This window comes from Polypterus senegalus, chromosome 13, assembly GCF_016835505.1.
Source record: "Polypterus senegalus isolate Bchr_013 chromosome 13, ASM1683550v1, whole genome shotgun sequence".
In the NCBI taxonomy this organism is placed as follows: Eukaryota; Metazoa; Chordata; class Cladistia; order Polypteriformes; family Polypteridae; genus Polypterus; species Polypterus senegalus.
The window spans coordinates 20,809,812-20,825,079 of record NC_053166.1 but is presented as its reverse complement, the minus strand read 5'-3'; the positions used below and the strand labels follow the sequence as shown (position 1 = coordinate 20,825,079).

The 15,268-nt window shown below is 38.7% G+C and overlaps 1 protein-coding gene across 1 annotated transcript in view; it reads left to right on the top strand.

Annotated features, from left to right (window-relative positions):
• The window catches only part of csf1ra (colony stimulating factor 1 receptor, a), a 161,230-nt gene that overhangs the window by 33,503 nt on the left and 112,459 nt on the right, over positions 1–15,268 (top strand). The window contains exon 2 of the mRNA XM_039773966.1: positions 11,104–11,336. Coding sequence (XP_039629900.1) covers positions 11,288–11,336 — 49 coding nt within the window. The 5' untranslated portion in view covers positions 11,104–11,287. The remainder of the gene's footprint in view (positions 1–11,103; positions 11,337–15,268) is intronic.

Sequence of the window (15,268 nt, the reverse complement as noted above, 5' to 3'; positions counted from 1 at the left end):
CCACGTGAGGCTAGACCACACTTCACAAAATCAAAGTTCTCTGAAACATACCTCAGACAGAGCACATCCAAAACAAAACAAACCCCCAGCAGCGGTGTATAAGAATTAAAATAGAGATACCAATTGACAATACAGTCCAAATACTGTAAGCATAAAATATAATCTTAAACAGTCCTGAGAGAGTAAACTCAGGGAAAGATGTTAAATAGTAGCCCTGGATAAGCATAGTAAGCCATAATACAATAAACCAAGGGTATGATGTTAAACAGTCTCCTGAAAATAAAAATGCACATACATACATATACACCCATAATTGTAATTAAAACATAAACAAAAAGTGGCAGAGAAGGAAATAGGATCTTCTTTGTCATGCCAAGACCGGACGAGACTCACAATCTTTCAAAAAAGTCTCGGGATCAGTTTTCTTAACTCTTTTTCTGCTTGCTTCATAGAAGTAAAAATGTAGAGCTTGCCTTTAATGTCCACTTTCAGTTTGGCAGGATACAAGAGGTTTTACCTGATCTCGACTTTCCGTAAGTGCTGTTTAATGTTGTAAAATGCAGCATGTTTAGCAGATGTTGAGGGTTAAAAATTAGGAAATATTACAAACATGGTTATTTTCAAATATAATCTCTTGTTTCTGCCTGAGAAGTAATATTTTATGTAATTAAAATTGTAATTTTTCAAAACGCACGATGAGAGTCCTAGGTTTTGAAGTATTCGATCCTCATATGCGATAAGCTGCTGCTATCTCGGTGTCTGATTTGAAGTCCTCTCCAATTATTTTAGAGAATAGTTCAGCTATGAATTTCACTGGGTTTGGACTTTCACGATTTTCAGGGAGACCTTCAATTCTGATATGCAGTAGATGAGAGTTGTTCAGCTATTTCAATACGAGTCGTGAATGCTTGCTTAACATCTTCAACCGGAGCCCAAGTGCTCTAAGTTTATTCTCAAACTAGACTAGACACATTTTCTTGTACTTTTCCCTCAATTTTTTCTTGCCTACCTTTAAAGGTTGCCACAAAGCGATTACTTAAACATTTTTCCTGGTCTTTAATATCCTGAAGCAGTTCTTGTTTGTCTTGTATATGTGCTCTATTTGTTTCCTTATATCATTTATGTCAATTTTCCTTATATTATTTATATCCTTCTTTATATTATTCTTCAGTTCCTTTATGTCCCCCTCCAAGAGCAATAACCATTACCTTCAGCTCAGACAAATGGTTTTGGTTTTTTTCATGCTTTGTGGGTGAAGTAGCAAGCCCAGTTGAAGACGGTGTTGCCAATTTGCAAGGGGTAGCTGACAACACAGAAGATGAGGCTATTTTCCGTTTCAATTAATCATCTGGAATCAACAAGTTCTCCTGGCCCAACTCGCTTTCATATTCGCTGTCACTTTCACTCTCGGCTGGAGACGATGCAGCAGCGTCAGGTCCAGGAAAATCTTTGATTTTGCCTATCTGTCCCAGGTCAGTCTCCTGCAGGCCATACCTTCAACTTAAACTTTGTGCCTGTTTAGGCTTGGATGGAGCTTTAGCTGTCTTTTACATTTCTTTCTGAGCATTTTTTCTGCCACTCATGTTTACATATGCTTGCATATAATGTAATTGAACCCCCTTGGGTTGAGTAAACACTGGATACCTCAGGATGATTTAAAAAAAGTAAATAAAAAAAAATAACACCACCAAGTTCCACCTCAGACGTCCATCTCCCTTAACCTATGAGAATCTTAGTTGGTCACTTATTACATGTGTCTATGGTTCTCTGTATAAAGAAAAACTTCCTAATGTGTTTGCAAAATTTACCCTTAACAAGTTTCCAAATGTGTTCCTGTGTTCTTGATGAACTCATTTTAGAGTCCCAGTCTCCATCCACTGGACTAATTCCCTTCATAATGTTAAACACTTCAGTCATGTGTTCTCTTAATCTCTCTTTACTTAAACTGAAAAGACTCAGCTCTTCGTTCATACATAAGCTAATGCCCCAAAGTGAGTAGGACACCAGGGTGTGCATCTAGATCACTCTGATGGTAAATCCGGCCATAGCTGCCACCCAGCAGAGTCATTATAGGCTGCACTGCAATGATAAGCTGAATCATCAGGACTTTTATCTTTTCTTCCTTAAAATAAGTTCAAGCTCTTATTGTGATGCTTTTGCCAGTAAATAATGAGAATGTCACCAAATGAAATTGGAAAGCTATGCTTAGGGCCTCACACACATGGGTTTGGTTTAAACAGACCAATTTGTATTTCAATACATTATTCTATATCATGTAGAGTGGTGGCATGTTGTATGGTGGTTGGACATTCAAGTGAGAATTTCATTGTACTCTATACAGGTGGCAACACTCTTATGACTTCTGCCACCACTATTATTGGTGAGAATAGTGAAATGAGACAAAGCATCTTCAGCATAGGCATACAGCATTTCTCTATGTCGTATGCTGATCACTTGTTTATAATGAATAAAGTTTGAGGACTTTTTTTTTTAGATGTGAGCTTGAAAAACAGATGGCTTTAATGCTAAGAAAGAAAAAAAGAAAGGGTTAGTGTAGGGTTAGGGTTAGGTTGATGGGAAAGAATCACACTATGATTATCAATGACCTAGAATAAAATTGCCACATGTACTCTGTGGAGTTTTCACATTATCTCACGTATCTCTTGCTTCCTCCAAGCAGGTCAGGTTCATTGGTTTCTCCACAATGGCCTCATTCTGATTTCGCAAGTATGCAGCAGGAAGCTAAATGCATAAGTAAGTTCACTGCGTTCAGTAAATAAAACATGAGATCTGTGAGAAAATTTGACTCTTCATTATAGACAAACTGGATCGAAAGGACAAGAGTACTGATGCCGTTGTACTTCTGCTACACACGTGTGCATCAGTCACTCTCTGCTCATTTATTGTACGTATGTTGGCATTTCTTCTTGCTATATTTTTTGAAGACTGGAAGGGTCAAAATTATTAGTGTGGAAGGGAATGAGGAGTTGCATTTGGGGAGTATGAAAATAGACAACTTTAACTAGTGTACCTTGAAATCAATCCCATTAGGGCAGAAGACATGCTTCTACAATAGACATCATGTCACCCCAGAAGGTTTACATTGTACCATATACAGTGCCCGCCATAATTTTTGGGAGAAAGACACATTTTTCCTTGATTTACATCACTGCTTCACAATTTAAAATTACAAATCAAACATGTTGTTCACAGCATGTAGACAGCCCTGCTGTGTAATGGATCTTTTCTTCCATTATATACCTAGATGTTGTTCATGTAGAGCTTTCACATTCTCTGTTTTAGCTTTATTCTAAGTACTACAGTTTTTTCTCTCACATTTATAAATACATGCATTTTAGGGCAGGCAGTGTGGTATAGTGGTTAAGGCTTTGGACTTAACACCATGAGGTTGTGGGTTCCAGTCCTTCTACTGACACTGTGTGACAATGAGCAAGTCACTTGACCTGCCTATGATCCAATTGGAAAAAACAAATAAAAAATAGAAAGAAATGTAACCAATTGTATCATAAATGTTGTAAGTTGCCTTGAATGAAGGTGTCAGCCAAATAAGTAAATGTAAGCACATGCCTGGCCTGGCATACTGTCAAAAATTGTTTCCTGCCTTACACCTCATGCCGCCTGGATAGGCTCTAACCTCCTGTAACACTAAATTGGATTAAGCAGGTCTAAGAATGAGATTAAATGGAATCACATTTTCTGATCCCAACACAGAGCTGCCAAAGTACAAGCTAATGAGAGATGTCAGTAAACCGGATGCATAACTTTGGGACATGGATTGGTTAGAAGGGTCAGTAAAAGAGGGAGACCAAGCACCATTAGTCCAATTACCAGTTATTGAGGAACCATTTTCTCAGATCTCAATGAACATAATACAGTAGGTCCTTTAGAAAGAAGTATTTCTGGGCACAAATACGTCTTGGTGGTGTGTGATAATGCCACAAGATATCCAAAGGCAGTGGTGGGATCCAAACCCATACCTAGAGAAGATCATTAGATCTTCACTGGATCATTGACAAAAATTGAAGTAATTTGTCTACACTAAACACAAAACACTAATGCTATATGTTGAGTATTGATCTATTACATGCTGTGATCTTCGCAGAGTCAATGGAGGGTCTGATTGGGGCACTTGAGAGACTGACTCTGAGTGTCTGGACTTGCGAATATCCTGGATAAAAACCAAGATCCAGGCCTTTAATGACCTCTTGTGCACAGCCATCAGCAGTGTGTGTCTGTCTGTGGAGAGAGTGTTGACCTTGTCAAGAGGTTTACTTACCTTGGCAGTGACATTCATGTCTCTTGCGACTCTTCCTGTGAAGTCAGTAGACAGATTGGGAGAGCATGGGGGGTCATGAGATCACTGGAAAGGGGTGTGTGGCACTCCTGATATCTCAGCAAAAGGACGAAGGCCCAAGTCTTTAGAGTCCTGGTGCTTCCTGTCTTGCTATATGGTTGCGAGACATAGATGCTATCCATTGATCTGAGACAAAGACTGGACTCCTTTGGTCCTGTGTCTCTCTGGAAAATCCTTGGGTACCACTGGTTTGACTTTGTGCTGCTAATGGAGTCCCGAATGAGGCACATTACCTGCATTGTGTGGGAGTGTCAGTTACGGCACTACAGCCATGTGGCGCATTTCCCTGAGGGCAATCCAGCTTGTAAGATCCTGATTGTTGGGGACCCGAGTGGCTGGACCAGGCCAAGGGGTCGCCCACGTAACACCTGGCTGCTGCAGATAGAGGGTCATTTCTGGAGGATGGGACTGGACCATGTGTCTGTTTGGGGGGTTGCCAACCGGGATCCTGAGTTGCTTCGTCATGTAGTGAGTGCGGCAACGCGCTGTACCAGTGCATACTCCCCAACTTGACTTGACCTGAATTAATTTTAAATAAAAAGTAGTTATAGCAGTCAGTTTTGTGTTTAAAGAAGTACAGCCGTGGTCATATTGTTTATACAGACTATTTTTTTGCTAAATAATCTTTTGGTTAGGAACTTCTGATTTTCTAGTTTTGGTTTTTATTCCATGCACTGTGTTTTGAGTTCTGATTTTTGTTATCTGATTTGACTTTCAATGATAGTTTTCTTCTTTGTTTCTTTTTTTTTTTTGTTTCTGATAATTTTGACCTTTGCAAGTTCTTTTTATTAAATCCTTAAATATGTACTGTATGTTCATCCCCTGGTTTGCTGTTCTCTGCGTTTTCTTGTTAAAATCTCCCTTGTAAGGTGATTCCTATCATTACTCTCAAGTTCAATCATAGCACATACGGAATGGTGTCTCAATAATTAGCTGCCTTCTCATATTGATGGATCCATTGACTTGTTCCTCATTCTCAGACAGAACCGGTCATTTTCTGTGTGTTGCAGAATGTCTGTGTGTAATTTCTTCATGATTTTGTTTGTCCAGACATGCTGTGATCTAAACTTGTCACCAGACCTTGGGCCTCATGTATAACACCATGTGTGGAATTCACACTAAAACATAGCATATGGACAAAACCATAAATATGCATATGCACAAAAAAAAAAATCAAATGCATAAAACTGTGCGTAAGCAAAGTTCTACGCACTTTCCCTTTATAAATCCCAATAAATGTGATTTTTAACACACATGCATGCGCCTATTGCTCCACCCCAACTCCTCCCAGAATTCTGTGTATTTGAGTATGCAAATCAATATAAATTACCTCTTCCGTTCAGTGTTTTGTTAAAAGACAATGATAAAAGCATGTGTAAAAAAGTAGAATTTCAGTGAATGTGAGATGGATGTCCTGCTCAGTGAAGTGGAGGCAAGAGAAAATGGGTTGTTTGGTGGATTAAGCAGTGGTATAAGCAATAAAAAGAAACTGATGGAATGGCACAGCATGACAGATGCACTCAAAAGTACAAGTTCAGAAAGTCGCACAGTGCGAAAAATAAAAACGAAGTGTGAATCAAGTGTAAATAATTTGCATGTTAAATAAGACAAACAAGCAGGCAGCAGATGTGGTGTTGCTGTTTATTCTTTTTCAGACAGTATTACAAAAGTTGACTCCTGTGCTGGAGAGGTGAATCCATGCAGTGATGGTTCTGCTTTGGCGAGCACATCTTCAGGCACAGGCTTAACACACACCCGTGCCTTAGAAGCCACTGGCCGACCAACTGGCCATGTGCTGATGGATGCTGTTCTGCAGTCATAAAGTGCAATAACGGATGATGTAAGAGATGTGGGAAAAGGAATTAAAGAATATAAATGCTGTACTATGTGATATTGACCACATATGATAAGAATTAGTTAAAAAATAAATGTTGCATATGATTACCTGTTTTTACATTCTGCTAATTACATTAAAACGAAGTAGTAACGCTGTCCAATTTTGCTGATCATTTGGTGGGTCAGGTTCAAGTTCATTATACTGCATCTCTTCAGGTTATGGGCAAGCCATGATTGTGTGCCGCATTATGCAGGACTCTACATGCTTACACAATGTGACACACTTTCTGTGGACTATAGGGCATCACATTATCAGAGTGGAAATGCTTTCTGTTTACATAAGCAAATGAATTTACTGAAGGTGCCTTTATAGCAATGTGCATGTAATTGACAGCTCTGATTATATTGGGACAAATGGACATTACTGCAAATTGCACTGTGATGTTTGCCTTTTCAACCACAGTGTAAGGGAATCTTATCTATCAGGATGACGAGTGGATAATACCATCCCATACAGCTTACATGGCACTACTCGGTGATAACTGAGAAATACCCGATCGGTCAGTAAGTTCCTGTTGAAAAGCTCCTGTGGCTAAAAACCTGAGGGTGGAGAGAACTTGCAAAGGAGCAGGTAGAGCACAATTCCTCAAAGTCTGCCTTTGTAAAGCCGGCGCCAGATCAGCACACAGCTCTAAGAGGATAGCTCTTGGAAATTTAAAACGACTTACAAACTACTCATTATCATTGGACAAGAAATCTGTATGATCTCTAAATATTCGCTCTCTTCTAATTCTTCCATTTGCGATGTTTTATAACAACACTAAAGCAACCATGGTAGTTGGAATAGTTTTGGTATTTCAATCACAATTATTTTGTTGCAGATTAATTACAATCAAGTGCTTTCAATTTGTAAAGGATATACAGTTCATTTTGGTGTATATGAAAAATCCAGCGTCATGGATACAAATATAAAAAAGAAAGGGAAACCACACAGAAATGTAGCACAGGTCTGACGCTGGGTGCCACCTGTCTACAAAACCGAGCAGAAATGTGCGTACGCATGGTCTGAGGCTGCAGTGAAAATATGCATAGCTTTACACCAAGTTTAGTTTTTAAACATTTGTGCATACACACCATTCATACATGACCCCCTTGGCGTTAGTGTTCAATATTATCCTCATCTCTTTCATTATCAACTTGTCTGACCTTCTTTTAGAAAGATTTCTACAATATTCAAGGTGATCTTCATCATCCCTCTGTCATTATTTGTGTGCTCATTGTAAATAAGTAAATATATGGTTATATTTAATGTTACTATTTTGTATTTATAAATCTAAATTACTGCTTTTATTTGTCTTGAAGGAAGTCTTGTTGTTGTTGTTGTTCTTTTTCTTCTTCTCTATCTCTGTCACATTGCTAGAGATTGCATTTTTTTTTTTAGTTATTAATTTTATTACAATCAATACATAGCAATCACGTTTTTACAAAAAAAAAAAAGAATTATGCTAAGAACAGATCGATCCCCACCCTTGAGAGAGAGAGCAAGCCAAACGGTGTAAAATTTAAGGCTTTTAAAAATACCTAAATCAACAAATTCTCTGTGCTTTATAAAATCATTTCAAAATATTACTGATTAGATCCTGCCATGTTTTGAAAAAGTCTGCACAGATCCTCTAACTGAGTATTTGATTTTTTCCAATTTTAAATAATATAACACATCAGTTTCCCACTGAATTAAAAGAGGAGAGTTTGGGTTCTTCCAGTTTATCAGAATAAGTCTGCGTGCCAACAGTGTAGTGAATGCAATCACAATTTGTTTGTCTTTCTCCACTTTAAGACCCTCTGGAAGAACCCCAAACACGGCTGTTAATGGGTTAGGAGGGATTGTGAGTCCAAGACTGTCTGAGAGGTAATTAAAAATTTTTGTCCAGAATAATGTTAATTTGGAGCAGGCCCAGAACATGTGACCTAGTGAGGCTGGAGCTAATTTGCAGCGTTCACAGGTTGGATCATGCCCTGGAAACATTTTGGAGAGTTTTAGTCGAGACAGATGTGCTCGATATATAATTTTGAGTTGTATAATTGTATGCTTTGCACATATGGAGCTCGAGTGAATTCTCTGCATTGCTACTTTCCACTCCTTTTCTGATATATTAATTGAGAGATCATTTTCCCAGTGTCCTCTTGGATCTTTGAAAGGAAGGGATTGTAAAAGGATTTTATATATTGTAGAGATGGAGTCTAACTCCTTGAAATTGAGCAATAATTTTTCCAGCGTGGATGAGGGTGCAAGATGAGGAAAATCTGGAAGGTTCTGTTAAACAAAGTTCCTGATTTGAAGATAGTGAAAGAAATTTGTAGCTGGAATGTTAAATTTGGAATGTAATTGTTCATAGGATGCAAAGACGTTGTCTATATAAAGATCTCTAAGCAAGTTAATTCCAAATTTTTTCCAGATATTAAAACTGCACATGTTTGTGAGGGTTGAAAGAGGTGGTTCTTTTGCAGGGTGCCACAGATAGAAGCTTCTCCGTCTTAAAATGCTTTCTACATTGGTTCCAGATTCTAAGTGAGTGGAGCACAATTGGGTTATTAGTGTATTGCCGATAACGTGTGTTTATTGGTGCACAAAGCAAGGAATACAAAGAAGTACTGCAGGATTTTACTTCTATTGCGGTCCATGCCTGTGTATGTTCTTCTATTTGTGTCCAGGTTCTTATCGACTGTATATTTGCCGCCCAGTAATAGAGATTGCATATTTTGATAGGTCTCTTTAATCTTTGACTATCCTCTACATCCACCACCCTCTACTCTTCTCTCTCACAGTTCCCCAAAGGTGCGTCTGTTCTGTTTTACCTCAACTTTCGCCCTGTGACAGATCTTCTTCACCAAACTCTTTCAACCATCTTCCTTCATTTCTACTTACTTATATGCCCATACAATCTCCATCTAACTTTCCCTTCTCGTGACATCCAAATTCCTCAGTCTCTCCTTAAAACCATTCTGCACAGCCCACCTCAGCACTTCCATTTCAGTTCCTTCAAATTTAACAAGATAGAGGGCTTAAATACTTTTGGTAATATATAACCAAGAAGTAGTTTTGGAAATAGAAATAACTGAGGGAAGTACTGACAAAATGGCTGAAAGTCTGGTACATGATTAAAGGATGTCAATCAAAATCAAGGTCAAGATCTTTTCAACAGCAATAAGAGTGGTGATATGTTCAATACAGAGATGTGGGCATTAAAGACAAGTGCAGGAAGAGAAGCTTGAAAGACTTGTCTTGAGTGTTATTTAAGAATCAACCAAATTAAAAGAAGCTGACTTACCTGGGTCAGACATTTAATCCAGCTAGAATGAGCTTGAACTGACTTAATGAAACGTTCAGAGGAATTAAACATTGAAAGATGCTATCTCCTTCCCTGGTGTTTAATAAGCTTGACTGAAGCCCCATAATGATGCAACCAATGTGCAATATTTCTGACATTTTTATTCATTTGTAAGTTTCCAAAGTACAAATACATAGAGAACTCTATGCTGCAATTAGTGATGGGAAAAGCATTATGGAACATGCAGACAGCAATATGGGGACAGTTGTCTAAAGATGTCCATCCTGTCCATTACTGACAAACGGGTGAACATAATGACACCACATTAGGATCAATTAACACAGTAAGTGATTGTAAAACATTAATTCATCAAATGGATGGACACCTTCATTGGTGTGCAGATTGGTCCGCTGTTGCGTAACGCATCTGGGGCTACCTGGACATCAGAGGTGTAGTCCGTAAAGTGCTACCAGAATATCCTAAACGCTCTTAGTTGTACCTTCTTCCATTGACACATGAATTAAGTTACCAAGTTGTGTGGTAGACAGTAAGATTTAGGGACCTTCAAAACTCGACTTGAATTTACTTTGGAAGAAATAGGTATAGAGGATTGAAAAGATTTGTGGGTCTGAAATGCCCGTTCTTGTCAAAAATGTTCTAATGTTTTAATGTCTGATAAACAAACCAGGGTCTTCTTCTCTTGGTCTCCCACACAACTCTTTTTCTGGCTGTCCTTGCGAAGGTGTCTCAAGTGTTATGTATTTTAAGAGTATTTCCTATCACTTAATCATTAATAACAACAACATTTATTTATATAGCACATTTTCATACAAAAAGTAGCTCAAAGTGCTTTACATAATGAAGAATAGAAAAATAAAAGACACAGTAAGAAAATAAAATAAGTCAACATTAATTAACATAGAATAAGAGTAAGGACCAATGGCCAGGGAGGACAGAAAAAACAAACAAAAAAACAGAAAAAAATAAAAATAAAATCTGTAGGGATAATTAATTAGCAGTATGGTGCTGTCTCGTGGATTCAGTGTCCTGGGATCTAATCCCACCTCTGGATGTCCATGTCCATGTCTCCTTGTATTTGTGGTGTTTACTCAGGGTGCTCTGCAGTGTTAATTTGAGATTCCAAATTGACCCATTTGAGTGTGACTGTGAATGACTATGGGAGTGAACCAGGTGATGGTCTGGCACTCTTCTAGTGTTACTTTGAGTCTCCTGCTGGGATGAATTGCTCCAGATCTCTGCATCCATTAATTGGGTTTGCTAATGTTAGATTATATAATGTTGCATTAATTAGGAATGTGTAGCTGGGTATACTGCTGAATTGGACCACCTGCTCCAAATGCTGTTACTTTGTGGTTTTAAACAAACTGGACTCAGATCTAAATCTCTAATTAGAGTGGAAGCCAGCACTTACACCAGGAGTCTCACATACCTTAGACCCCCGAACTTGAAGGATGCATTTTTTTTTTTGTTTTGATATGAAAACGCTTAAATCATCTGAGATCTGAATGGTTTAATTTGAACACCTTCTTGTTTTCTTTTCAGGGACACACTTTTCTGCTGATTTCTTAATCTGAGTGTTTAAAAAAAAAAACAAAAAAGAAGAAGTTGGAATGATTTTAGAAGTGAAGTGAATCTACACAGTCAACAGATCTGCAGAGCTTCTGGAGAGATAGACGGCCGACTCATTTGCTCCTCGTGTATCACTTACTGTGGTGGGGGATCGGAGATGTATCGATGGATTCTAGTTGTTGTGTCTGTGCACTGCACGGTCCAAGGTAAGAAAAGCTTCCCATCTTTACAACTCAAAGTATTGTAAGGAAACAATATGTTCTCAACTACATTGTTCAAATAATTTATATAAATATTATATATATATATACAGTATATACCAACCAATAAACTTAATGAAGTTGAATAATAATTATTATTGTGAAGAAAGATTTTTCTGTGATTAAAAGTAGTAGTACTACCAGCAGTACTCAATAATGTTCTAGTGCTGTTACAGTATGCTTATTATTATGTGTTGTTGCTAAGTTCTGCAAGTGGACTTCATATATTGCTAGACTGATTGTGGCTCAGTGGTTAGTGCTCTCCCCTCTCATCTCTAAGTACCAATTCCTTTTCTGGTTTCCACATAATAATAATAATAATAATAATAATAATAATAATAATAATAATAATAGTAGTAGTAGTAGTAGTAGTAGTAGTAGTAGTAGTGACACAGCACTCAAGTCTCCTAAACTAGAGCATGAGTACTAGTACTACTACTTTTAACAACAACTGCAAAAATACTCTTTCTTTGTGAGGATGATGATTATTATTATGTGTTGTTGCTACATTGTGGTTCTATGTTCTGGACTTGATGTATGAGTAAATTGAATATGACTCAGTTGTTATTGCTGTTCCCTCACAGGGAAACACATTCACACACGCACTCACACACATACGCGCGCACACATACACACACACACTCGTTAAGGCCAAGTGAACCAACCTAACCTGCATGTCTTGGGACTGTGGGAGGAAACCGGAGCACCTGGATGAAACCCCTGTAGACATGGGGAGAACATGCAAACTCCATGCAGGGAGGACCTGGGACACGATTCCTGGTTTCCGTACTGCAAAGCAGCAGCATTACCATTATTATTATTATTATTCATCCTTCCATCCATTATCCAACCTGCTATATCCTAACTACAGGGTCACGGGGGTCTGCTGGAGCCAATCCCAGCCAACACAGGGCACAAGGCAGGAAACAAACCCTGAGCAGGGCGCCAGCCCACCATAGGGCACACACACACACCCACACACTAGGGACAATTTAGAATTGCCAATGCACATAACCTGCATGTCTTTGGACTATGGGAGGAAACCAGAGTACCTGAAGGAAACCCACGCAGACATGGGGAGAACATGCAAACTCCATGCTGGGAGGACCAGGGAAGTGAACCGGGTCTCCTAACTGCGAGGCAGCAGCGCTACCACTGTACCGCCTATTATTATTATTATTATTTGTTGCTGTTAATGATGTTGAAAGGTTATGTAATGGATTTGATACATGGAAAACTTGATTGGCTCAGTGTCTAGTGCTTTTCCCTCACACCTCTAAGGATTGATTTCTCGTCCTTACCCAACACATAATAATATAATAACTACAACAGTACTCAGCAAGATTCATCTACATATTTGCTCGGTGGGTTCGCTCCAGAAACTTCATTTCCTCCTACACTTTTTTTTTTTTTACAAATTTCTTAGGAAGTAGAAGTCCTTTTTAGTGGCGGGTGGCTTGAGAGCACGAAGTGTGTGTGTGTGTGCGTGTGTGCATGCATGTTTGGGCACACGCATGTGGTGTTTGTGTAGTTAATAACAGTATAGACCAGTTCGGATAGCAGTAAATAAAAAGCAGAGAATTTTAAATCATTATTGTATGATCAGACTACTACCAACCATGGTGCACCGGGACTATAAGCAGATTGTCTGATTTTCCATCAAGGAGAATAAACGGGAGACTGATTTGATGTTAACAGGTGCAAGAAAGACTCTTGAAGAAGACTGCATCTTCATTGGTAATATGTCCAGATATGTATATAGTAAATTCTATGGTGGGCTGGCACCCTGCCCAGGGTTTGTTTCCTGCCTTGTGCCCTGTGTTGGCAGGGATTGGCTCCAGCAGACCCCCGTGACCCTGTAGTTAGGATATAGCAGGTTGGATAATGGATGGAAGGATATAGTAAATTACGGTAGATTTTAATTTGTGTCACTTTTAATGGGGGCGGCACAGTGGCGCAGTCGTAGCGCTGCTGCCTCGCAGTTAGGAGGCCCGGGTTTGCTTCCCTGGTCCTCCCAGCATGGAGTTTGCATGTTCTCCCCATGTCTGCATGGATTTCCTCCTACAGTCCAAAGACATGCAGGTTAGGTGGATTGGCGATTCTAAATTGGCCCTGGTGTGTGATTGGTGTGTGGGTGTGTTTGTGTGTGTCCTGCGGTGGGTTGGCACCCTGCCTGGGATTGGTTCCTGCCTTGTGCCCTGTGTTGGCTGGGATTGGCTCCAGCAGACCCCCATGACCCTGAGTTCGGATTCAGCGGGTTGGAAAATGGATGGATGGTCACTTTTAATTGTGTTCTCTTTAAAATATTTCAAATACCCAATATAAGTTTAATACATGGGAAAATAAATACAGCCACAAAGGAAATTCGACAGAAAGATTACATGTAAGCGTTTACAATTAGTGGCTTACATTGGGCATGAATTTTAGTCCAGGGTACAGAACTTTCATTTTGTTCCTTTGTTTATCATCCCAAGGCGATTGGATCCAGCCTTGAAGGCATCTCTAAGGAATCGCAAGGACCCTGATATCCCGCGTAGTAACAGCGGTTGGTTTGAGGTGGGGACAAAATACGTAATTGATATGATAGATCAAACTTCTGCATAGGAATTTCAATTAATCAGTAGTGGTTACTGCATACTGTATATTGAACCTTTCAAATTTCATGCTAAAGACTGAAACAACTGTGGTCGTTAAAAGCACAAATTATAAAAAGCGATTTTATCTTTCACCTTTAACAATATATACAAGTCTGCAAAATTAAACTCACAAAAATGTTTTAATTGTAAATAGTTATTTTTATTTACATGAACACAATGAAAAAATATAATTAGAATATTTTTTTAAACTGAAAATAAAATAAAATGTAACAAATAACATACAATACTGTTCTAAATCAATTTAACATGATTATATTAGTCAAGCTAATATTTGTAAACATATATGTAAAGAAAACAACAATACAAATTTAATGACTTGCACGTAGCTGCTTATTTTTTTAGTTTGGTGGCCCGTCATTTGTCCACTGTTTCTGGCGCGTCCCCATGAATCATCCAGTTCTTAGCCCACCACCATACTGACAATGTCCCTGCTATCTTCTTTCCCACTCATTAAAATGAAGGTGCCACAGTGGTTCTTCAGAGCAATACCACTACAGAATTATTTTTGTTTTGGTATTTTTAAGAGTGCACGTCCCAATATCCTGATGGAATGGAAAATTCCAAATGCGAATCTAAACTCAAACCCTTAAACCGAACTAATAAGATTGTCACAATATCTTTACAATTTGGATCTGTATTGCGAACTAAAAACGTAGACATCACTTCTTTGAATGCTGCCCAAGCCCCTCTGCCATTCGTCTCACCATCACATTCCCAACCAGAAATCTGTTTTCTATTATCAGGTCTCTCTTTCAATTGATCCTCATGACAAACTCGGAGACTTACTGTACGGCACAAATACAACAGGCACCATCATGTGACAGGGCTTTGACAAACTGCTTCACTGAACAGAACTTAATATGAGACGGTGGTAGCAGCACGTCATCTGGTTCCACCGAGCCGGGTCTGATGAGGTTTTGGGCACCAAGCTGTGGGTTGTTTTTGGTCATTCTTTCTCAACAATATGTCAGGTTTTTGGCTCAGCTGTCCAGCAAAGAAAACACGGGAATTCGGTGTGTCCCGGAGAATCACAAAAAGCCTGAACTCTCAGCTCTATTCTGACTCAAAAAAATAACCGTTTTTCTTTAAATCTAAATTTTAATATTAGAAAATATTGAATCCAAACAAATTATCATTAAAATAAAATGAGATTTAAAATAAAGCTATAGTACAAAATCAATAAAAAAATCTATAACTGCCAACTGTAAAAAGCCAAATGAA